We start from the raw sequence: 24739 nt of genomic DNA on the forward strand, positions 1-24739 counted from the left end.
AATGTAATATCGGAAATTATCTGTATCTTTTTTGTAATTATCGGTATGGTTTTTTAAATTTTTTAATTTAATTTTATTAAATCAACATAAAAAACACAAGATACACTTACAATTAGTGAACCAACCCAAAAAACCTCCCTCCCCCATGTACACTCATTCACACAAAAGGGTTGTTTCTTTCTGTTATTAATATTCTGGTTCCTGCATTATATATCAATATATATCAATACAGTCTGCAAGGGATACAGTCCGTAAGCACACATGATTGTGCGTGCTGCTGGTCCACTAATAGTACTAACCTTTAACAGTTAATTTTACTCATTTTCATTAGTGAAGTGAATTATATTTATATAGCACTTTTTCTCTAGTGACTCAAAGCGCTTTTACATAGCGAAACCCAATATCTAAGTTACATTTAAACCAGTGTGGGTGGCACTGGGAGCAGGTGGGTAAAAGTGTCTTGCCCAAGGACACAACGGCAGTGACTAGGATGGCGGAAGCGGGGATCAAACCTGGAACCCTCAAGTTGCTGGCACGGCCACTCTACCAACCGAGCTATACCGTATATAATTACTAGTTTCTATGTAACTGTTTTTTATATTGTTTTACTTTCTTTTTTATTCAAGAAAATGTTTTTAATTTATTTATCTTATTTTATTAATTAAAAAAAAAAGGACCTTTTCTTCACCATACCTGGTTGTCCAAATTAGGCATAATAATGTGTTAATTCCACGACTGTATATATTGGTATCGGTTGATATCGGGATCGGTAATTAAGAGTTGGACAATATCGGAATATCAGATATCGGCAAAAAGCCATTATCGGACATCCCTAAATATATACATACTATGCAATTATAAAAAAAAGTAAGCTTTTAGTTAATTTTTTGAATTGGTTTTTAATCTTCATTATTTATTTCAAGTTATTACAGTATGTCTCTATATACATATATATTTAAAAAAAAAAATTGGGCCAAAGGGGGCACATTTAAATTTCTTACACACACTTGTTATTACATATGTTGGCCAGAGGGGGAGCACTTCAGATTTTTACACACACTTGTTAATTCATATGTTGACAGCAGGGGGAGCACTTTTAAAACCGACACACCGTTTTCAGCACAGTCCCACTCAAGAGCAGACAGACATTACAGGGAGACAGAACAAGACTGCTTCCGGCGCCCCTTAAAAAGTTGGAAAACAGGTAAACATTGGTGGGGAGCGACTCCAGAGAGCAGCAGACTGACCTATAGCAGCAGAAAAGTTAGCAATCGATGTTTGTTTCCACAGCATTCAGTGACTATAAATACGTAAAAAAATGCAATTGTTGTTTTAAGTTAATTTTGTTTCGTTAAAATATGATTTTTTAAACGTTTGTGCAAGTTTAAAACAACCGCAATGCTAATTTTTGTTAGCTTGTCAATGGTCTCAGCCAACCTTTGCCCTGTATGGTTACTTTATTGCTTTTTTCAGTTTATACCAAAATGTATTGTCAATTTAACAGGATTTCTCCTTCATGTGTATATTATTGTACTTTGCTTACGTGCCTAGTTTAACAAACTTCATTGTAGACACTACCAATTAAACACCTCTAGTTGTTTTTTCATCTCTAATTTAAATGACTGTTTACATATGTCCAAATTAAATGACAACGTTCAGGGCGGGAAGAGTAATAGATGTAAACAAACCAGGGGTGTAAAAAGTGCAGCCTGTGTTACATTGTAGTAGTAAAATTAGAAGCAACAATAGAAAATACAACAAATGTGACGTAACAAGAAAAAAATAATGTTAATGTCAGGTTCAAACACTGATGACATCTATTAAACAAGACAAGAAGCAAATAATTAAACAGAGACAGAATTACATTTGGCTCAATTGAGGAGAGCGCGTCTGGGCTGTACTCTTGTACAGTCTCCATCACGCTCTGGCTAAAGATTGTACGCCACCTCTTTTATTTGGACTTTCCCTGATTACATGGCAACAGCTGTTTCTAAGGGACTGGGGTCGTAAACAGCCATCGCCTTTGATTACAGAACAGTTCAAAGAAAAGGTCGTAAACAGTTCAGAAAAAAGGTTGTAAAACTGTTAAAAGAAGAGGTCGCCTTGAGGGGAGTCAGGCCCTGCTTCTTCTCCACTTTGTAGTTCTTTGGTCAAAACTAAATCTTTCTGTGGATTACAATAGAAGAAAGAAACAGAACACCTTCATGTTGCTTCCCATCCTACACAGTGGAGTTTTACAAGCCTTCTTCTTGGTAGGTTCGAAGACAGCTTTTGTCTGCTCGCCGGGAACTCATTGAAACACAAAGTTTTGTGATAACTTAGATACAATTATTCTAACAGTTAACACAGATTTGCTCTTAAATGTGGTTAGAGTGTCCGCCCTGAGATTGGTAGGTCGTGAGTTCGAACCCCGGCCGAGTCATACCAAAGACTATAAAAATGTGACCAATTACCTCCCTGCTTGGCACTCAGCATCAAGGGTTGGAATTGGGGGTTAAATCACCAAAATGCTGCTCACTGCTCCCCTCACCTTTCAGGGGGTGGAACAAGGGGATGGGTCAAATGCAGAGGGTAATTTCAGCACACCTATTGTGTGTGTGTGACTATCAGTGGTACTTTAACTTTATATATGTATAACACTTTTGTTTAGACTTTTAATAAAAATACAGACATCATAACCAATTATGCAAATTATACCATTGCGTCATACTGACACCGCCCAGGTCAGGCTCTGACCACCTCAAATAGATCTGTGGAAGACACTGAAAATATTTACTAATTGAACTGATCTGACCCATCATTACAGGGATTGAAATAAAACAATTACACTTTAATTGGCTCTTTTTTTTGTATTGTGGGGCGGTATAGCTTGGTTGGTAGAGTGGCCGTGCCAGCAATTTTAGGGTTCCAGGTTCGATCCCCGCTTCTGCCATCCTAGTCACTGCCATTGTGTCCTTGGGCAAGACACTTTACCCACCTGCGCCCAGTGCCACCCACACTGGTTTTAATGTATTGGGTTTTCACTATGTAAAGCGCTTTGAGTCACTAGAGAAAAGCGCTATATAAATATAATTCACTTCGCTTGTATACATCAAATTAACTGTTATAAGCAGCATTCCAAAATATCCTTCTGTCCACTCAGTTATTTTACACAACATACTGTAAGTCTCCAAATGTATTAGGTTTGTGCTGGAATGGACCAAAACTGCCACTAGAGGGCGCTAAATACATACAGTAAAGCTTAAGTATCACCAACCAACACCTTGATATCAGATGTACAGTATGCAATGAATGATGGAAATATGACAGAAAGTTGTCAGGATCAACAAAAAGTAAGTGTAAAAAAAAGTGTCTTTAGTGAAACTAACATCAGAAGTGTGAAACTTGAAAAAATAAGGCAATGTTTGTCAGAGATTGTGAGTGCCTGAGTCATCATTCAGTCTGCTCCCAAAGCGGATCGTGATCCCTGAGTCAGGAGCGGACAAACAGGTTCTACCCAGCGTGGGGTTCAAATAACCCGAGGGGAAATGTTTCAAAACACACGAGAACCTGCGAGAGATCATTTATTCTGATGAAATCATGCCTGATAAACACGTTATACCGTGGAAAGAATATGGTTTGAGTTTCCTGGAACCAAAGTTAAGGATATATGTTGTAAGATAAGTAACATCATGTCAGGCGGAAGCATCATCATCCGTTCAATCATAAATAAAAGTCCTGCTTGTGGACTAAAAGTCCTTCATTGTCCGTTTTTTATTGTCTGCGTCTCCGGAAGCTCAAATGTAAGTCTTTGTCGGCGTGTACGAGCCCGTTGAGTACGGTGGACGGTATTCTCCCACGGACCTGTTCAGAGGGTAATCGGTTGCCTCATTCCTCTTGCGGACGCAGCTGGCGCAGAGGAGGGCCCCTGCCAACAGCAGCAGCCCTCCCGCCCCCCATCCGATGTAAAGGGAGGACCCCAGCTCTCTCCTCTGGGCGTCCACTAAGGAAGGGTTGTAGAAGTTCCTGATGATGATGCTGGCGGTCCAGGACACGGGAATAATGCACAACAATCCGCTGATGATCAGCAGGACACCGCCGGCTACAGACGCCCTCGCCTTGGCACGTTCCTCCGAAATGAAGCTGGTGCACTTCCCGCTGGCAAAGGCGACCAGGAGTCCCGCCACGCCGACTAAGATGGAGACCATCACCAGTGCCCGGGCGGCCTGAAGGTCAGTGGTGAGGGCCAGCATGGAGTCGTAGACCTTACACTGCATCTGTCCCGTGCTCTGGACCACGCAGGTCATCCACAGACCTTCCCATATGGTCTGAGACGTGACGATGTTGCTGCCGATAAAGGCGGTCACCCTCCACATGGGCGAGCCGCACACGATCAGCACACCGATCCAGCCGAAAAGAGCCAGGACGCAGCCGGCCATCTGCATGCCCATGGAGACCATGGTGTTGTCTTCTGAGAGCTCGCGCGGAAAATATTAGTGCTGAAGTGCAGCACGGACACAGAATGGGCGGCGTGAAATCCAAGAGCGCATCAGAGGCCCAGACAAAGAAGACCTGCCGTTCAAGATTCTTTGTGTTCGCACTCACAAAAAGGTTGCCAGGCGTGTTAGTAATACTCAGCAAGGAATGATGCACTCTGTTGCACAGTCAATAAAGAGACAGAAAAACACACAAAGTGCAACATATGCAAAAATCACACAACTGGTAGCCCCGGGGGTCAAATCTGGCCTGGTCAAAAGACTGGGATCAGCAGCAGATTCCGAAAAACACTAGAGTTCTGTCGTATATCGAAAATTCCAGACTATAGGACATTTAATCTAATTTTGATTTCGATTTCGATTATGGCTTCTCACGATTATGAAAATATAATAATAATAATAATAATAATATATTTTTTATTGGTAAAAAGCACTTTACATTGAGCAAACAACCTCAAAGTGCTACAGAGTATTGAAAAAATAAATAAAATAAAAAGATAATAAAAAAAAACCACAAATAAAAACTAGAACAGCCTAATAGCCAGAACTAGCATGCATATATCTATAAAAAGGCTTTTTAAAAAGAAGGGTTTTTAAGCCTTTTTTAAAAGCATCCACAGTCTGTGGTGCCCTCATGTGGTCAGGGAGAGCATTCCACAGACTGTGAGCGGCGGAGCAGAAAGCCCGGTCTCCCATAGTTCGTAGCTTTGTCCTCGGAGGTTGGAGGAGGTTAGCCTTTCCGGAGCGGAGGTGTCGTGTGGAGGATTTGGAAATATAATAATAATACAAAAAAAACAACAATCAATGGTCCGCGCAACGTGTATGCAAATTCAGGAGCTTGTGACGGTGAAACAGGCGAGGAGTAAATGAATGGAAACAGAGCACGTCTACTCGAAGTTTGGGATGTCACCATGATTGCTACTTTTTATTTGACACAGCGCCAGTATGCCTAATCAATAATCACTAAACCAGGGGTGTCAAACTCATTTTAGATCGGGGCCCACATGGAGAAAAATCTACTCCCAAGTGGGCCGGATTGATAAAATCGCGGCACGATAACTTAAAAATAAAGACAACTTCAGGTCGTTTTCTTTGTTTAAAAATAGAACAAGCACATTCTGAAATTGTACAAATCATAAAGTTGATGGGTTTTATTTACACTTACATGTTGAGGTTAATAATATTCTATCTTTATTTGTTGTTATTTATATTTTCTGAATAATTTATGTGATAATGTTCATCAGTCAACTCATCTGTGTTAATTTTGAACCTATCAAGATAAAAAATTATATCAAAATCAAATTACAGCACGTTATTTATGTAGTTTGCTAATTTTCCTCGACTGATGTATTAACATCATACGGTTTATTTTGTACATATGTAATGAATTGCTATTTCGACATCTCATGGACACATTTAGAACAGAAGTTAATTTCATAAAAACATTTCAGGTACATTTTTATACTTAGCAAACTCATCCTGCGGGCCGGATAAAACCTGTTTGCGGGCCTGATCTGGCCCTCGGTCCGTACGTTTGACTAAACTCAACAAAAAAGTAAGGCATATGATTTCTGCGTCCATGAAACCGTGAACGGAGTCACATAATTGGCCAATAAAACGGAAGCCGCTGACAAATAATATCAGGTAAATTGATATAAATGTGAGTGAAATACTGTCGTTGTGAAGAGAAGGAAGATTTGTTTGGGAAAATAATGTGTTCGGTAGCGCTCATTCATCCCCGACACACTCAACCGCCCCGTCCTGAACTAAACTATGTCGAGACGGCCACATGAAACAGCGACTAAACTACAAAGCTAAAGCTAGCAAGACCAATGCATACACCCACAACACATCTCATCTGCTTGTGTTGTTGTGAACGACATCACTGATGTAACATTAATGTACAAACAGTGGTCGCGACTTAAGAGGCGCTCTCTCTTTTTTATTTTAACAGCATCAAGTCAGTCACCTCTTTACGTGTCAAGCTCACAACAGTACAGCACACCCCCCCCGTCCCCCCCGTCCCCCCTCACAATAATAGCCCGGTGCGCCACATCCGGTCTGACTGTACTAACAAAATAAAGGTTTCAAAATAAGTACCTTACACAAGCATAATGTTATTGATACACTATAACGCCAAAAGTATTTGGCCACCTGCCTTGACTCACATATGAACTTGAAGTGCCATCCCATTCCTAACCCATAGGGTTCAATATGATGTCGGTCCACCTTTTGCAGCTATTACAGCTTCAACTTCTTCTGGGAAGGCTGTCCACAAGGTTGCGGAGTGTATTTATAGGAATTTTCGAACATTCTTCCAAAAGCGCATTAGTGAGGTCACACACTGATGTTGGTGGAGAAGGCCTGGCTCTCAGTCTCCATTCTAATTCATCCCAAAGGTGTTCTATTGGGATCAGGTCAGGACTCTGTGCAGGCCAGTCAAGTTCATCCACACCAGACTCTGTCATCCATGTCTTTATGGACTTTGCTTTGTGCACAGTCATGTTGGAAGAGGAAGGTGCCCGCTCCAAACTGTTCCCACAAGGTTGGGAGCATGGAATTGTCAAAAATGTTTTGGTATCTTGGAGTATTCAAAGTTCCTTTCACTGGAACTAAGGGGCCAAGCTCAACTCCTGAAAAACAACCCCACACCATAATTCCTCCACCACCAAATTTCACACTCGGCACGATGCAGTCCGAAATGTACCGTTCTTCTGGCAACCTCCAAACCCAGACTCGTCCATCAGATTGCCAGATGGCAGTCCAGTGGCTTTACACCACTGCATCCGACGCTTTGCATTGAACTTGGTGATGTATGGCTTAGATACAGCTGCACGGCCATGGAAACCCATTTCATGAAGCTCTCTGTGTACTGTACGTGGGCTAATTGGAAGGTCACCTGAAGTTTGGAGCTCTGTAGCAACTGACTATATACATATATATATATATATATATATATATATATATATATATACATATATATATATATATATATATATATATATATATGGTAACACTTTAGTATGGGGAACACATATTCACCATTAATTAGTTGCTTATTAACATGCAAATTAGTAACATATAGGCTCTTAATTAGTCAGTATTAAGTACTTATTAATGCCTTTTTCTACATGACCTTATTATACAACCAGTAAGCCATTACCTAAGAGTCTTCCCTCAATAACCTCAGAATTATTGCTTCTTAGTAACCCTAACCCTAACCCTGAAATGTTCCCCTAGTGTCCAAATAACTCTAAATTAAGTCTTTGTTACTTTAACAAGCAACTAATTAATGGTGAATATGTTCCCTATACTAAAGTGTTACCATATATATATATATATATATATATATATATATATATATAGTTCTGATACGTGTTAATTAGGGAGAGGGAGGGTTAAATCAACTCTGTATCATCCTGCTTCTTCCTACTTCCTACTCTACCATATATGGAGATATCTGGTGATGTCACACTGACGTCACACTCACAAACGGCTTGTTTGGAGGAAGTATGAACGGGGGCGCCGCTAGGGATTTTGGGCCCCATGAAAAGAATCTTTACAGGGCCCCAAACACAGTGTCATTATTTTTTCTGTATTATAATTTCATCATCATTAGGGGCCTCTCTGGGCCCCCCTCCATCATGGGCCCCTCCTTTACCCCCCAGTTTCGGCGCCCCTGAGTATGAAGGAAGGTAAGATTGTTTTATACTGTAAATATCTCCGCCATGCTTTCATTTCAAATTTTTTGGGACTTAAGCAGATCCCAAAAACACAAAAAAAAAACCCACATGAAAATGCAATATATAATCTGCTGGCAGGTACTTCTCCAAATAATACAAGTACAAAGTACAAACTAAAATATAGCCCAAAATGTAGTTACTTTTAGTCACACTGGCTAGGGTTGGGGAGGTACGCCAAATGTACACTTCCTGTCCGTCACTTGTACCTTTGTTTGTTAAAGAGGTAAACTTACAAAATCAAAGGGGATCAAACAATTATTATTATTTATAGCATGTAAATGAGTTAATTTCTGAGAATATTTGGCAACTGTGCGCTGTTTGGTACATCACTGACTGAAACCAAACCACTTTATTGAGGAATCAGACCTGTAGACATTCTATGACACTTTTTTACTGCAATCACAAACATTGTAGCGACTCCAGGATGAGAGCGTACATAACAACAAGTTCAATGACAGGCAGCAAGAAGAATGCAACAGTCACTTCAGGGTGTGTACACATGACGAAAGAAACTAAAAATTCACACCGAGAATGAAACCTTTTCAGTACAAATGCAGAACTTGTTTTGTTTCCTCAGTTATATTTGATGACGTGAAACAGCTGCCTGAAACTAAAATTCATAGTCAATCATTTGTCTGTAGCAGTGACGTGCCCCACCTGCCATCATGGAAAGAAAAAAAATTTAAAAAGAAAAAATATATATTAAATTGTTAAACGTATCCAGTGATTATACTATAAAGTTATTTTCCATTTAACTTCACCAGTTTTAGATTATTTTTATTCAAAATCGCTGAATTTTCACATTTGCCGTTCAAATACTGAGAAGAGACGGTGCGGTGAACAGCAGCCAGTTGAGGCACGTCACTCAGTTGTGCCTCACCATGGACTGCGGACTCGGCTAACTGCTGGCCTGCTGTGCAGTGAGACCGTATTGCTATATGAATTATATTATACATTTCCATAGTTTAGTTAGCTGAGGTATATAATGTACAGTGTATTTAGTCAACAACTGTATGTGTGTAACGTATTTCTTGTGCTGAGCGATCATAAAACGGCTGCAAAAGACGCACTGGCTGAGGCTCCAGTAGTCCCGCCTCCTGCACCCCCGCCGTAGAATTTGCACCCCCTGACGGGAGTGTTACATCAACTAAAGCCCACACTTAAACTTTCCACGTGCAAGATTGAATCTATTTAAAAAAGTTATTTCATAAGAAGCCAAAAAGTGCAAAAACAATAATGTTCGTGTTGGAGGAGTTGTGAATGACTGCACGGCCACAACATTAGGTACACCTGCAGACAGCAGGTGTACCTAATTCACGACTCCTCCAACACGAACATTATTGTTTTTGCACTTTTTGGCTTCTTATTAAATAACTTTTGTAACCTATTTTTATGGACTTTCCTCTTTGTGATGTTAAGTTCCTGTTATGCGCTGTTATACAGTATATGCTTTGAGCTCTTATTTTGAAGGCGCTAAGAGCGGAAGTGATGACACAGTGGAGCGGAGGTTTTTGAAAGAAGGTAAATAAAGTGGTCCTCGTGTAAACTGGAGCCTCCGTGTTTGTTATTTTGTAGTTTCATACAGTATAGGCGACATTTATAAACCCTCGGTTACACTTTTTTAAATAGATTCAATCTTGCACGTGGAAAGTTGAAGTGAGGGCTTTAGTTGATATAACACTCCCGTCAGGGGGTTCATTAATCCAGCACAACAGCGGCGCATGAACTTTATTTATAAGTAAAGGTAAGACCATAATAACGTTTTTTTATTAAATGTGCTTTTTTGTGTGCTACACTTTGTATGTGTAAAGTTAAAGTTAAGTTAAAGTACCAATGATTGTCACACACACACTAGGTGTGGTGAAATTTGTCCTCTGCATTTGACCCATCCCCTTGTTCACCCCCTGGTAGGTGAGGGGAGCAGTGGGCAGCAGCGGCGCCGCGCCTGGGAATCATTTTTGGTGATTTAACCCCCAATTCCAACCCTTGATGCTGAGTGCCAAGCAGGGAAGAATGCTGGTATGAGCTTTTAAACATAACCCGTTAACTGCTGCCAATCAAATGGTGAATAAGATACTCTTTAGGGTTCATATGTTTGTAAATCTGACGGTGATGAAGTCAGTGCCTCACCAGCCATCAACCTCACCGCACGTCACTGGTCTGTAGATGATAACACTTTAACGCGGAACATGCTGGACTGAAATCAAAATATGAGCAACGTGTTCATTTCTCATTCACTGCACTTTAGTGCGGAATCACATTTATCTACAGCAAGGGGTTCAAACTCAATTCACCTGCGAGGTGCTGGGCCATGTGACCAAATGTGTTAACTATTTCTACCAGCAGCTATCTTGACTCTCAACTATGATAGATAGTCATTGTAAATGAAAAAAATGTATGTAAAAATTGTATATTTCGATACTGTTGAGTTCCCAAGGAGATGGTCAGAGACAATTCTGCTTGCTTACAAGAAGTTGCTCTTTGATGTGTGCATCATGCTGTCAATTGTGTGTTTGTACTGTTGTTGTAATTAGTGTCTGGTGGGAAAAATGATCGATTCTCCGATGTGTTACGATTAAAACAGGGATGATGTTTAATCAATGGACAAATATCGATTATTTACAGTATGTATGTAAAATGCAATAGAGACGGTTCTAAAATGCAGCCAAAGCTCGGACACAGACGGAGGACAAAGGAGGACATGACGTAGGGACGTTTATTTATTTTATCACTTAGCAGGCATCTACAGTTCTAACTAGAGATGTCGATAAATGTGTTAAAATGTAATATCGGAAATTATCGGTATCGTTTTTTTTATTATCGGTATCAGTTTTTATTTATTTATTTTTTATTAAATCAACATAAAAAACACAAGATACACTTACAATTAGTGCACCAACCCAAAAACCTCCCTCCCCCATTTACACTCATTCACACAAAAGGGTTGTTTATTTCTGTTATTAATATTGTGGTTCCTACATTATATATCAATATATATCAATACAGTCTGCAAGGGATACAGTCCGTAAGCACACATGATTGTGCGTGCTGCTGGTCCACTAATAGTACTAACCTTTAACAGTTAATTTTACTAATTTTCATTAATTACTAGTTTCTATGTAACTGTTTTTATATTGTTTTACTTTCTTTTTTATTCAAGAAAATGTTTTTAATTTATTTAACTTATTTTTATTTTTTTTAATTTTTTTTTAAAGTACCTTATATTCACCATACCTGGTTGTCCAAATTAGGCATAATAATGTGTTAATTCCACGACTGTATATATCGGTTGATATCGGTATCGGTAGGTATCGGTAATTGAACAGTTGGACAATATCGGAATATCGGATATCGGCAAAAAGCCATTATCTGACATCCCTAGTTCTAACGTATCTAGTCTTCCGTATGTATATCTACAAAACCCAAAACTAGTGAAGTTGGCACGTTGTGTAAATCGTAAATAAAAACAAAATACAATGATTGTCAAATCTTTTTCAACCTTTATTCAATTGAATAGACTGCAAAGATAAGATACTTATTGTTCGAACTGGAAAACTTTGTTATTTTTTGCAAATTTGCTCATTTGGGATTTGATGCCTGCAACATGTTTCAAAAAAGCTGGCACAAGTGGCAAAAAAGACTGAGAAAGTTGAGGAATGCTCATCAAGCACTTATTTGAACAGGCTAATTGGGAACAGGTGGTTATAAAATCAGCTTCCATAAAATGCTCAGTCATTCACAAACAAGGATGGGGCGAGGGTCACCACTTTGTGAACAAATGTGTAAGCAAATTGTCGAACAGTTTAAGAACAACATTACTCAACGAGCTATTGCAAAGAAATTAGGGATTTCACCATCTATAGTCCGTAATGTCATAAAAAGGTTCAGAGAATCTGGAGAAATCACTGCACGTAAGCGATGATACTACGGACCTTGGATCCCTCAGGCTGTACTGCATCAAAAACCGACATCAGTGTGTAAAGGATATCACCACATGGGCTCAGGAACACTTCAGAAAACCACTGTCGGTAACTACAGTTGGTCGCTCCATCTGTAAGTGCAAGTTAAAACTCTACTATGCAAAGCGAATGCCATTTATCAACAACACCCAGAAACGCCGCCGGCTTTGCTGGGCCCGAGCTCATCTAAGATGGACTGATGCAAAGTGGAAAAGTTTTCTGTGGTCTGACGAGTCCACATTTGAAATTATTTTTGGAAACTGTGGATGTCGTGTCCACCGGAACAAAGAGGAAAAGAACCATCCGGATTGTTACAGGCGCAAAGTTCAAAAGTCAGCATCTGTGATAGTATGGGGGTGTATTAGTGCCCAATGCATGGGTAACTTACACATCTGTGAAGGCACCATTAATGCTGAGAGGTACATACAGGTTTTGGGGCAACATATGTTGCCATCCAAACAACGTTATCATAGACGCCCCTGCTTATTTCAGCAAGACAATGCCAAGCCACGTGTTACAACAGCGCGGCTTTGTAGTAAAAGATTGCGGGTACTAGACTGGCCTGCCTTTAGTCCAGACCTGTCTCCCATTAAAAATGTGTGGTGCAATACGAAGCCTAAAATACCACAACGGAGACCAAGGACTGTTGAACAACTTAAGCTGTACATCAGGCAAGAACAGGAATAAATTCCACCTGAAAAGCTTCAAAAATTGGTCTCCTCAGTTCCCCAACGTTTACTGAGTGTTGTTAAAAGGAAAGGCAATGTAACACAGTGGTAAAAATGCCCCTGTGCCAACTTTTTAAATTCTACGTTAATTGTTATTTGCAAAAACAAATTAAGTTTCTCAGTTCGAGAAGATGTCTGAAGCTTAAGTCATAGATAAGTTTATGAAGCACAAAAATTATAACTAAAGTGATGATGCTGTATTTTCTTTTACACTTTAATTTTATTGACCAATTAGTATATATATTCATTGTTAATTCAGTTTTTTTTTTATTTTAGCACAACATTATTGTATGTAAAAAAAACAACGTTATTTATGAGTTCCTTCATATACTGTGAATTTGTTTAGTACTATTTTTTTATAATCAGCCCAAGGTTTATGTTTTCAATAAATAATATTTTTTGCGATTAACACATGGTTTCACATTATTAAATAAAAACAAAGAGTAAGATTACCATTTCAGTGTTATTACTTGAGTGGGCCCTTGAATAATAATGTAGTGGAAAAGTTGGGCCCAGAGGTAACAAAAAGAGTGTAGAACTCCTCGCTAAACTATGAAGTTTGGTTCAGGGTTACAAAATATGAGACACCTGATCTAGCGTATTTATGTTAACAGGACACTTCCTGGTTTCTGTGCAACTTTTTTAGTTAGGTTATTTCTTACTCAAACAGTTGCATTCCTGAACCGTGATTTCAGTTCCTCCAGACTAAGTTTCACCTTTGCAAGTATTATAGGGTGTTTGTGTTTTTTCTAAGGTAATTTTTTGTATTTGTCCTCAATTTTTACAGTGAGCAATGTCTGGATTCTAGGTGTGCTAAAAGAGGCCTACATTGACTACTGAAATGGCATTTATGACATAGTAGCCGTTTATGTCAATCCACGTTGACCTGTGAACACACAAGCTAGTGCACTCTGCGAAAAAAGATTTGATGAATATCTTGACATGGTGGAGCTGGTTGAACAGGTTGAACACCTGCATGCTTGAATAACAATGCTAGTTAACACCTTGGTGACCATCTTAAATATATCCTGACATTTAAATACATTTTGAAGTGTAATAGCTTATATAGATAAACATTGTAGTGTGTAAGCAGTGCTTACAAAGATCATTAAAGTCTGTTATTCATATTCATAACCATGTAGTAAAAAAAAAAATCTCTGACAGAGTGGTATCAGTGAAGTAATTGCTTTATTAAATATCTGTAATCATTGGTAAACAAAACTATGCTACTGAAAGAGGATGCTTGTCAAACGTTTCATACACAAAATAAATTCACAATAGAATATACGGCTGTACAAATAGTTTCCGACAGTACGTCATGCAACTCCAAATATTTTGCTTTCACACAAGATTAAAAATAATCTCTGTTACGCACTTTCGCGTCATGTCCTCTCGCCTCCACAAAGACGAATTTCTCCCAAAGTAGCTCTCGCCATTAAAAAAACAAACCTTAAGACACAACTTGCGTTCTGAGAAGCTCACACGTGGGGAGATTTGCTGGAGAGAATAATTAAAAGTCGTTTTCAGCAGAGTCATTAGACGTAGGCTCGACTGGTGGTTGTGGATCGGGCGCCAGAATACTTGACAGGGTACTCCGGGCTGTCCTTGGGTGGGCAAGAGCTGCAGAGGAGGGCCCCTCCCAGGATCAGGAGTGCGGCCGTACCCCAGCCGATGTAGAGGGCGGCACCCAGCTCCCGCCTTTGAGCGTTGGTCAGAATGGGGTTGTAGAAATCCCTGATGATGGTGTTGGCCGACCAGGAAACGGGGATGAGGACCAGAACACCGGCGCAGATGAAGACGACCCCGGCGGCGAGGGCCACCTTGGTTTTGGCGGTCCTGTCGCTCACAAAGTTGGTGCACTTGCCCCCGGCGATGCCCAGGAGGATTCCTACTGCACCGACGATGATGGCGACGACCACCAGAGCCCTGGCGGCCTGCAGGTCCTGAGGCAGAGCCAGTAGAGAGTCGTAGATCTTACACTGCATCTGGCCTGTGCTCTGTGTCACACAGTTCATCCACAAGCCCTCCCATATGACCTGCGCCGTCACGATGTTGGCGCCGATGAAGGCCGTCACCTTCCACATGGGCAGCGCGCATATGATGATGGTGCCTAGGAAGCCAATGATGGCCAAGATGAAACCCAGCATTTGTCGTCCCAGTGACACCATGATGACCTCTTGTTTGATTTCAAGGCAGAAGAAGAAAGAACACTTGGAAGCAACTTGAATGCAACGTCGAATAAAGCCTGCGGAACGTTTGGGTTGGTTATAAGGACATCGCCCCTTGTGGGCGGAGTCGCGGCATACAAGTTTGAACTGAAACCAACGTACTGTGCGATCAACCTGCCTGACAAGATTCTTCACCAGGACCACGAGGAGTTTCGACGAGAAGAACATTCATCCTGACACACTTTTATGATAACAAGATGGACGTCACATTCCTGGTTCAAATGATGCTCTTCCACTTGATTGGCCGACGCTGCCACCCATTTCCGGTTTTCAAATTGACGACCTCGAAAGTGCAGTAGTATCAGGGCATTACCAGAGGCAGTCACCATTTTGATTACTTCATTTTGGGTGATTAATCAGCTTTATTGTCACCAAATTGTTGTGGAAGTGGTCACTGCTGAGTGGATCAGTACCGCTAAATTGTTTCATCGTTAACTTTAGAATTTCAACCGTCAACCAATAATAAATTGGGATTGAGTCTGTTTATGTGAGTCTTATGTTGTTTTAATCTCAAAAGCTTCAAACCTTACTGGCTATTTTGAACACAGTGGGACCTACAGATTTTCTGCAGGCTATATTTACGACAAAGTGGCTTTATTTACGTGACTGCGTTTTAAACTTTCAAGGCAGTTATGGGTAAAATTATATTATCATAAATTACAAAAAAAGTTGGCCCAAACATCATTAAAAAATTCAGTCTTTTTAAAAACATGTCACAAAAAGGTCTGGTGTTAACTCGAATATTTTATTAAAATGTTCTCAGTTATTTACACAAACTCAACACATCATGAGTACAAAAATGTCACATTATATGACAAAGATATGGACATAATTACACAATAATTACACAGTGCAAACAGGCTTGTTGACATGACTCATTGCAATTTCAACTTTTGTAAGGTCCATCGTTTCACAGTAACGAATCTTTACAGTGAAGTACATACCATCTTCAGTGTGTACCTTAGGTCAGTGTTACAGTCCAACCAGGACTAAAACCAACCAGTCTGCAGTCTCTCTGTGGGTCCTCCCAGTGTTTAGATGTACTGTCGAGCTGGGTATGTTGTCGGTGCCCTGTATGGCTTTGTCGGCGCGTACGAGCCGCTTCCCGTGTACGGCTGACTGGGGGTCGGAGCATACACGGGGGCATATGTGGACCCATTTGAGTAAGGGTAGACGGGCGCTGGTTGGTAACCAGAGTATCCATACATGGGTTGCTTAGGAGGGCAGGAGGTGGTGAGGATGATTCCGCCGATCAGGAGGATTGCAGCAGAGCCCCAGCCGATGTAGATGGCGGCTCCGATTTCCCTCCTCTGCGTGTTGATGGTCAAGGGGTTTTGGAAGTCGGTGATAGTGATGGTGGCTGACCAGGTGACAGGAACCAGGACCAGGACTGCGGCGAGGATGAGGAGGCAGCCGCCTATGATCACCACTGTGGCCTTGGACCTGTCCTTCTCCAGGCAGCTGGTGCATTTAGCGCCGATGAATGTGATCATGAAGCCGATGAAGCCAAAGACGAGGGAGATGATGACCAGGGCTCTGGCGGCCTGCAGATCTGGCGTCAGTCTCATTACCGATTCGTTCAGCCTGCATTGCATCTGCCCGGTGCTCTGCATCACGCAGTTCATCCACAGGCCGTCCCAAATGATCTGGCCCGTCACGATGTTGGCGCCGATGAAGGATGTCACCCTCCACATTGGGATGCCAGTGGTCACCGCCACCCCCACCAGCCCGATGAAGCTGATGATCTGACCTGCCGTCTCCTTGCCGATCTTCCCCATGGCGAAGAGACTACGTACTGGTGAGGTTGCCGTCGGGAAGCACGCAGCTCCCTCTCCCGCTGTTTGTCAGCTGACCACAGGGGAGGGGCCCCGCTGTCGTCGGGTGAGTTCTTCTTGCCAAACAAGATTCCTCCTCCTTCAGTCGCACAAGCGACACCCAGTTTTAAACAAAAACAAACACACTTTCATATGCACGCACACACACGCACACGCACACACACACACACACACACACACACACACACACCGAAGTGTATTTGGTTTGCGACTCTGTGACCTAAAGGTCTCGAAACTGTGAACGTTGGGGAGAGAAGCTTTGCTGAGTTACATACTTCAATATTTATTATGTTTGTTTTTAGTTGGCTAGAATTATTTTATTATTAGTTTGGTTGAGAAAATCGTCACTGTACAGATCTTGGAACTGAATCAAAGATCAAGGATAAAAGTCACCCTTCTTGTATCGTTTAATTTTTTGGTACCATGATGAAAAGGAACTTTTTGAAAAATTAAGAAAGCATTTTATTATCTTGAGTCATGTTGCGGCAAAAGTCAAGTAACTCACTCAGCATCAAGATAAAACAAAGTGGAAGTGAAGTGAAAACATGAAAATATTTCAAAACAGGCCAAAATGTCAACTGTAACCTAACTCATCATCCTGTCCTTCCTCTAAAGCAATGGTCCCCAACATTTTTGTAGCTGCGGACCGGTCAACGCTTGAATATATTTTTTTTGTCATAAAGAAATAGAATCATGTGTGCTTACGGACTGTATCCCTGCAGACTGTATTGATCTATATTGATATATAATGTAGGAACCAGAAATATTAATAACAGAAAGAAACAACCCTTTTGTGCCAATGAGAGTAAATGGGAGAGGTCGTTTTTTTGGGTTGGTGCACTAATTGTAAGTGTATCTTTTGTTTTTTATGTTAATTTAATTTAAAAAAAAATTAAAAAAAATATTTTTATTTTTTATTTCTTGTGCGGCCCGGTACCAATCGATCCACGGACCGGTACCGGGCCGCGGCCCGGTGGTTGGGGACCACTGCTCTAAAGCACAGATGGAAAATTTAAGGCTCGGGGGCCAAATCTGGCCCGCCACAATATTTAATCTGGCCCATGAATGCCTGGAAATAATATGCGTCAATAGAGTCCCTTATCTTGTCTTATTGAATGCATTCGTTCTTTCCATTTTGACAGGAAAAAACATGTACTGCATGAAATTGCATACAGTTTTTGTTACAATAAAAACAAATACTTAAATATCTGCTTGACTTTTGAATTCAAAGCAAGTTATCCATGAAATTGTACACTGTAACAATTACTGTAAAAATTACAGTGGGAATTGCAGCATATTACTTTAAATTGAAAAAAACTCTACCACTGTTTTTATGGCAAAATTCTGACGACTGAGCTTCCAGTTTTTTTTACCGTAAAATTTAAGTTTTTGTTTTTACAGTGTATTACTGTAAAATGGAAAAACTCTACCACATGTTTTACTTTAAAAAACGGGTAGCTCTGTTGCCAGAATGAAAAATAAAACAGTGCGACAGTTTTTTCATTTACAGTAATATGCTGTATAAACCACCGTCAATTTTAGAGTACATTTCGGGCGACTAAGCCACCATTTTTTCCCCGTTAAAAAAAAGTGGTACTGTTATTGCATTTATCGTAATATGTTTTGAAAACACTGTATATTTTACAAATCCTGGTGACTGAGTTGCCAGTTTTTTACTGCAAAATATACAGATTTTTATTTACAGTGTATGTAAAAAAAAAAAAAAATATAACAATCAAATGCATAGCCAAATTCATATTCGTGAAGTTGAGCTTGTTTCCTGGTACAATATTTTCAAGTTGTATAATATTGTAGCATTTGAAATTAAAGAAACTAACACTAATGGGGGATTTAACATTGACACTGTTCAACAATGGGGGACTTGACCAACAGCCCCCCTTGAAACTCTCCAGTCTTGTGTCCTTCTATTGCAGGGGTATCAAACTTGTTTTCATTGAGTGCCACATTGCAGTTACGGCTGCATTGAATATACTGCTCAAAAAAATTAAAGGAACAGTTTTTTATCAGGGTATGGCATGAATTCAATTGCACTTTTCTGATAAGGTTTTGGTCAGGTACGTGGCAGAGGGGGTTGTTAATCAGTTTCAGCTGCATTGGTGTTGATGGAATTAACAACAGGTGCACTAGAGGGGCAACAACGAGATGGCCCCCAAAACAGGACTGGTTTTGCAGGTGGAGGCCATTTCAAGTTCCTCCCTCTTGATCTTTTTTAACTGTTTTTCCACAAGTGTTGGCTTTAGCTAGAGTCATTATCACGACTGGGAGCATGAGGCGATTTCTTAACCTTCCTGAAGTTGCACAGATTGTCCTACTCCTCCAGGATGGCACATCCATGCGTGCTGTTGCAAGAAGATTTGATGTGTCTCCCAGTACAATCTCCAGAGCATGGAGGAGATTCCAGGAGACAGGCAGTTACTCTAGGAGACGGTAGACGTAGACGGTCTTCATCCCATCAGCAGGACCGATATCTGCTGCTTTGTGCAAGGAGGAACAGCTTGAGCACTGCCCGAGCCCTACAGAATGACCTCCAGCAGGCTACTGGTGTGAATGTCTCTGCCCAAACAGTCAGAAACAGCCTTTACGAGGGTGGCCTCAGGGCACGACGTCCTGTAGTGTGCCCTGTGCTCACTGCTCAGAACCGTGGAGCTCGATTGGCATTTGCCATAGAACACCAGAATTGGCAAGTCCGCCACTGGCGCCCTGTGCTTTTCACAGATGAGAGCAGGTTTACCCTGAGCACCTGTAATAGACGTGAAAGGGTCTGGAGAAGCCAAGGAGAGCGCTATGCTGCCTGCAACATCATTCAGCATGACCCGTTTGGTGGTGGGTCAGTGATGGTCTGGGGAGGCATTTCCATGGAGGGACGAACAGACCTCTACAGGCTAGAGAACGGCAGTCTGACTGCCATTAGGTATCAGGATGAAATCCTTGCACCCATGGTCAGACCCTACGCTGGTGCAGTAGGTCCTGGGTTCCTCCTGGTCCACGACAATGCCCGGCCTCATGTGGCAAGAGTATGCAGACAGTATCTGGAGGATGAAGGAATTGGCACAATTGAATGGCCCTCACGATCACCTGATCTAAACCCTATAGAACACCTCTGGGACATAATGTTTCGGTCCATCAGACGCCGCCAGGTTGCTCCTCGGACTTTACAGGAGCTCACTGATGCCCTTAGACAGATCTGGGAGGACATCCCACAAGACACCATCCATCGTCTCATTAGGAGCATGCCGCGACGTTGTCAAGCATGCATACAAGCATGTGGGGGCCACACAAGACATTGAAAAGAATTTTGAGTTGCAGAAATTGAATTTAGGCAAAATGGACGAGCCTGCCACATCATTTTTTCACTTTGATTTTTGGGGTGTCTATACATTGAGCCCTCTGTAGGCTGAAAACTTTTATTTCCATCAAAGGATGTGGCATCCTTTTGTTCCTGAGACATTAAACTGTCCATATCAGTATAGATATCCGACTTTTTTTTTTCCACCATTGAAATCTGATGTGTTTTCAAAGTATTCCTTTAATGTTTTTTAACAGTATATGAATTGTCATGTATAATCGCCTCATTATCTTAACACACAATTCCCTATGGATGTGATTATTAAATTTTTTCATGTACAAATTGATGAACTTGTTTTTGAAATCATAAGACAAGGGGACAAGAATGTGAGGGGCATTTTGATATTTTTATTTTGTAAAAAAAAAAAAAAGAAGAAGCTAAAAACAGACATTTCATATGTTGGACAAAACTTAGTGTCAGCTCTGTGTTATAGGTGACAAAGTGTACTACTATTAATTAGTACACAGGAAAAACAACAACAGTAAAATAAGAAAAAGAGCAAAAAATGTAATGTAACAATAATAACGAATAATAATTATAACACAAAGCTGACCCAAAGTTTTGTCTTTCAATATTAGATATTTAATTTCCTTTTTTATAAAATTTTTATTTAAAAAATCAATACGCATACTTTGCCTTTTCAGAATGAGACCCATGGTGGAAGAAGTCTGGACACGCCTGAGTTATTAATATCAAATTTGTAGCTTTTTTTTCTTCCGCATTACATCACAAATTTTTGCTCTTTTTTTTGTACAGTTTTGTTTTTATCCAACAATATGCTTTGGGCCAACAAAACTACCTATGGGTCGCACTTTGGACACCACTGTGTTGTTATAACGTTTTTTTGCATGGTCAGATTATTCTCAAGTTTAAAAGACAGAGCAATTCTATGCAATACATGCATTTTTTTTTGTCAAAATTAAAATAATTGATACATTTAGTAAGAAAGATAAAGTGCTTTATTAATGCATAACATTTCCAGGCTTTCACGGGCCACATAAAACGATGTAGCGGGCCTTGAGTTTGACACGGGTGTTCTATTTGGTAAGTGGGTGTGCATTTACAAGTAAATACCTTTGTACACTTAAGGATAGGATATACTTTATTTATCACTCTTTAAATTCCACAAATAATTAAATTAATTATTTAAATTAGGTATAGAACAAATTTAGGATTACCTTTTTTTTTTTACAAATAAACAAGCTGAGTGTTCTGACACATTTTCTGACTGTATGGGGAAAATAAGTCTGTGTTTAACCCAAAGCGTGACACAAAGCCCCAAACTTTGTCAGTTCCCAACAAAGATAAGCATCAGAATGATGGTTCAGGGAGGCAAAAAGAAGTCTGACATAAAATGCCAATGACAGACAGGGTATCTATTTCAACACATCGGCACATCAATGACATCATCATCGTCCATATATGTAATTAATAACAGGAACGGGGGAAAAAAACACACACGTTCCTTTTTTGTTGACGATCATTGGAATGCAAATCAACCGGTCTTGAGTTTTTTTCTGGAAAGTGGAGGTAATATGCTGCCTCTCAGTGGTGGAAAGAAGAACCTATACATTCTCCAGCTAACAGCTGCTACATAAACACTTGAATATGGTCAGTGTGTATGCTGGATTTGTTCATTTGGGAGAAAGAAAGTGTAATCATTTATGGTTTATTTACAGAAACACAAAATCACAAACTTTAAAACACACAGGACAATTTAATTTCGGCAAATTCCGTGAAAGGACAAAAGATAAGCATTTAGTTTTATTGGTCACAGAGTGCGACTGCTTAAAAAAAAAAATTCTAACAGATTAGTTATTGTAGCTTCCATCAGCAGGCTCCTGATGTTAGGTAAGTCGTCCTCCATGTTTGTTTACAGACAACTTTGAATGGTCCATCAGCAGGCTTCTGATGTTAGGTAGTATGTCCTCCCTGTTTGTTTACAGACAACTTTGGATGGCTCCATTCCATTCCGCTGTGACAGTCAATCCGATATGCTTCCTGTTGCAGCGAAACAGAATGGAGTTCACAACCTTCAGCCATTTCTTTCATTTCAAATTTCCCCGCAGTGATGCACTGGTTCAGACGTATTCTCTCGAAGTGGAGGCCGTCTTGACAGGCCTGAATTTGGGTACGTAGTGGGCATGTTCTTCATAGCTGGGAGGGCAGTTCCAGCATGTGAGCCCGCCTCCAATCAGCAGCAGCGCGGCAGAAGCCCATCCGATGTACAACGCTGCTCCTAGCTCGTAGCGCTGGGCGGCGATCACCAGCGGGTTGTAGAAGTTGGTGATGATGGTGTGTGCTGACCAGGAGACGGGAATGAGACACAAAAGCCCGGAGATGATAAACAAAGCGCCGGCGAGGATGCACGTCCTGGCCTTGGCTCGCTCCTCCTCGATACAGTTGGTGCACTTCCCGCCTGCGATGGCCAGGATGACCCCGAACACCCCAGTGATGATGGAGATGATGATCATGGCCCGGGCGGCTTGCAGGTCCTGCGCCAGGGCCAGCATGGAGTCGTAGACCTTGCACTGCATCTGGCCCGTGCTCTGCACCACACAGTTCATCCACAGGCCCTGCCAGATGGTCTGAGCCGTGATGATGTTGGCTCCAATAAAGGCTGTCACCTTCCACATGGGGAGGGCGCACACGATGATGACCAGGAACCAGCCGATCATAGCCAGGGAGATGCCGATCATCTGAATGCCCTGAGACACCATCTTGGCGCAGCACAAGTCCAGTTAGAGACGAGTGTGACGATCACGATTCTCTATTTATGTACTTTTGCGTTAGGGAAGTCGGAACAACAGCATTAAGGCGTGTGACACCAGAATCCTGCTTTTCTATTGGCTGCAAGGAGTTTACACACAAACAAAAGCCTGGAGACCTTCAGCGGCGCTGACCTGCCACAAATCATCAAGGTCACAAGGCGTCCATTCTAGTTCTCTAAACAAAACAAAAAAAGGGATCCTTGTGGTTGTTTGGACACAGACGTGAGAAAACTGTGTGACAACTTCATTTACCAGCTACTGTGTTTGCACTAAGAACAGGAAGGGTTGTTAGTGTCAGTCACATGACATCATTGGGATACTTTGATCCTATGATAGTGCTGAAATTCTGAAATAATCAAGGATATTTGGTGCACATAAGGTTGGGAACTATAAACTTCCATCCATCCATCCATTTTCTACCGCTTATTCCCTTCGGGGTTGCGGGGGGCGCTGGAGCCTATCTCAACTATAAACTTGTGAAACTTAAAATATATTGGAAGTAAACAAACTTTTGAACCAACTTTCTGCAGCAAAATGTCATTTCTATTTATAATTCCACAGAATGAACAATTTCTATTTCCATGTTTTTTTCGATAATTTTCTAGATAACTTATCTTTTCGCTCATTCTTATTTTTAACTAACTTCTGTTCCTATTGTGTCTATTATACATTTTTATAAAACAATGTTTTTATTTTAGTGCTGTATGTCTCCTGTGGTGGTGAGCAAAACAGAATTTTCCATCTTGGTGGACAAAGATTCATTAAAACTAGGGATGTCCGATAATGGCTTTTTTGCCGATATCCGATATTCCGACATTGTCCAACTCACAATATCAACCGATACCGATATAAACCGATACCGATATATACAGTCGTGGAATTAACACATTATTATGCCTAATTTGAACAACCCGGTATGGTGAAGATAAGGTCCTTTTTAAAAAAATTAATAAAATAAAATAAGATAAATAAATTAAAAACATTTTCTTGAATAAAAAAGAAAGTAAAACAATACAAAAACAGTTACATAGAAACTAGTAATGAATGAAAATGAGTAAAATTAACTGTTAAAGGTTAGTACTATTAGTGGACCAGCAGCACGCACAATCATGTGTGCTTACGGACTGTATCCCTTGCAGACTGTATTGATATATATTGATATATAATGTAGGAACCAGAATATTAATAACAGAAAGAAACAACCCTTTTGTGTGAATGAGTGTAAATGGGGGAGGAAGGTTTTTTGGGATGGTGCACTAATTGTAAGTGTATCTAGTGTTTTTTATGTTGATTTAATAATAAAAAAATTAAAACCGATACCGATAAAAAAAAAAAACGATACCGAGTTTATATTTTAAAGCATTTATCGGCCGATAATATCGGCAGGCCGATACTATCGGACATCTCTAATTAAAACATTTTTTTAAATAAAATACTTTCTCAGAGTATGATTAAATAAGCTCTGCTTCATTCTGCTCCTTTTTGGACATGTTGAATGATGTTGCTAATGTAACTTGTTTGACCATAAAACTAAATATATTGTTACATTGTTTTCAATAAACTATACTTTGAAGTTTGCGGTCTTACTCTCTCGTGTATTTTTTATTTTGTTTTTCAAAGCATTTTCAAGCAT

The 24739-nt window shown here is 40.5% G+C and overlaps 2 protein-coding genes across 4 annotated transcripts in view; both read right to left on the reverse strand.

The window, feature by feature from the left end:
* Positions 1-24739, reverse strand: part of LOC133614501 (claudin-4-like) — a 32233-nt gene that overhangs the window by 1463 nt on the left and 6031 nt on the right. The gene's annotated exons all lie outside the window — the stretch shown is intronic.
* LOC133614503 (claudin-4-like) overlaps positions 1912-24739 on the reverse strand; it is a 28869-nt gene continuing 6041 nt past the window's right edge. Inside the window, exons 1-2 of one of the 3 annotated variants that reach the window (XM_061972504.2) lie at positions 14593-15142; positions 1912-4447 (exon numbers count right to left, since the gene is read on the reverse strand). In XM_061972504.2, the coding sequence (XP_061828488.1) occupies positions 3777-4447; positions 14593-15073 (1152 nt within the window). In that variant the 5' untranslated portion in view covers positions 15074-15142 and the 3' untranslated portion in view covers positions 1912-3776. Of the gene's footprint in view, positions 4448-14074; positions 15143-15840; positions 16944-22579; positions 23056-24739 lie in introns of those variants that run through there. The other 2 variants (XM_061972505.1, XM_061972503.1) reach the window with 2 other exon arrangements.

This window comes from Nerophis lumbriciformis, linkage group LG17, assembly GCF_033978685.3.
Source record: "Nerophis lumbriciformis linkage group LG17, RoL_Nlum_v2.1, whole genome shotgun sequence".
In the NCBI taxonomy this organism is placed as follows: domain Eukaryota; kingdom Metazoa; phylum Chordata; class Actinopteri; order Syngnathiformes; family Syngnathidae; genus Nerophis; species Nerophis lumbriciformis.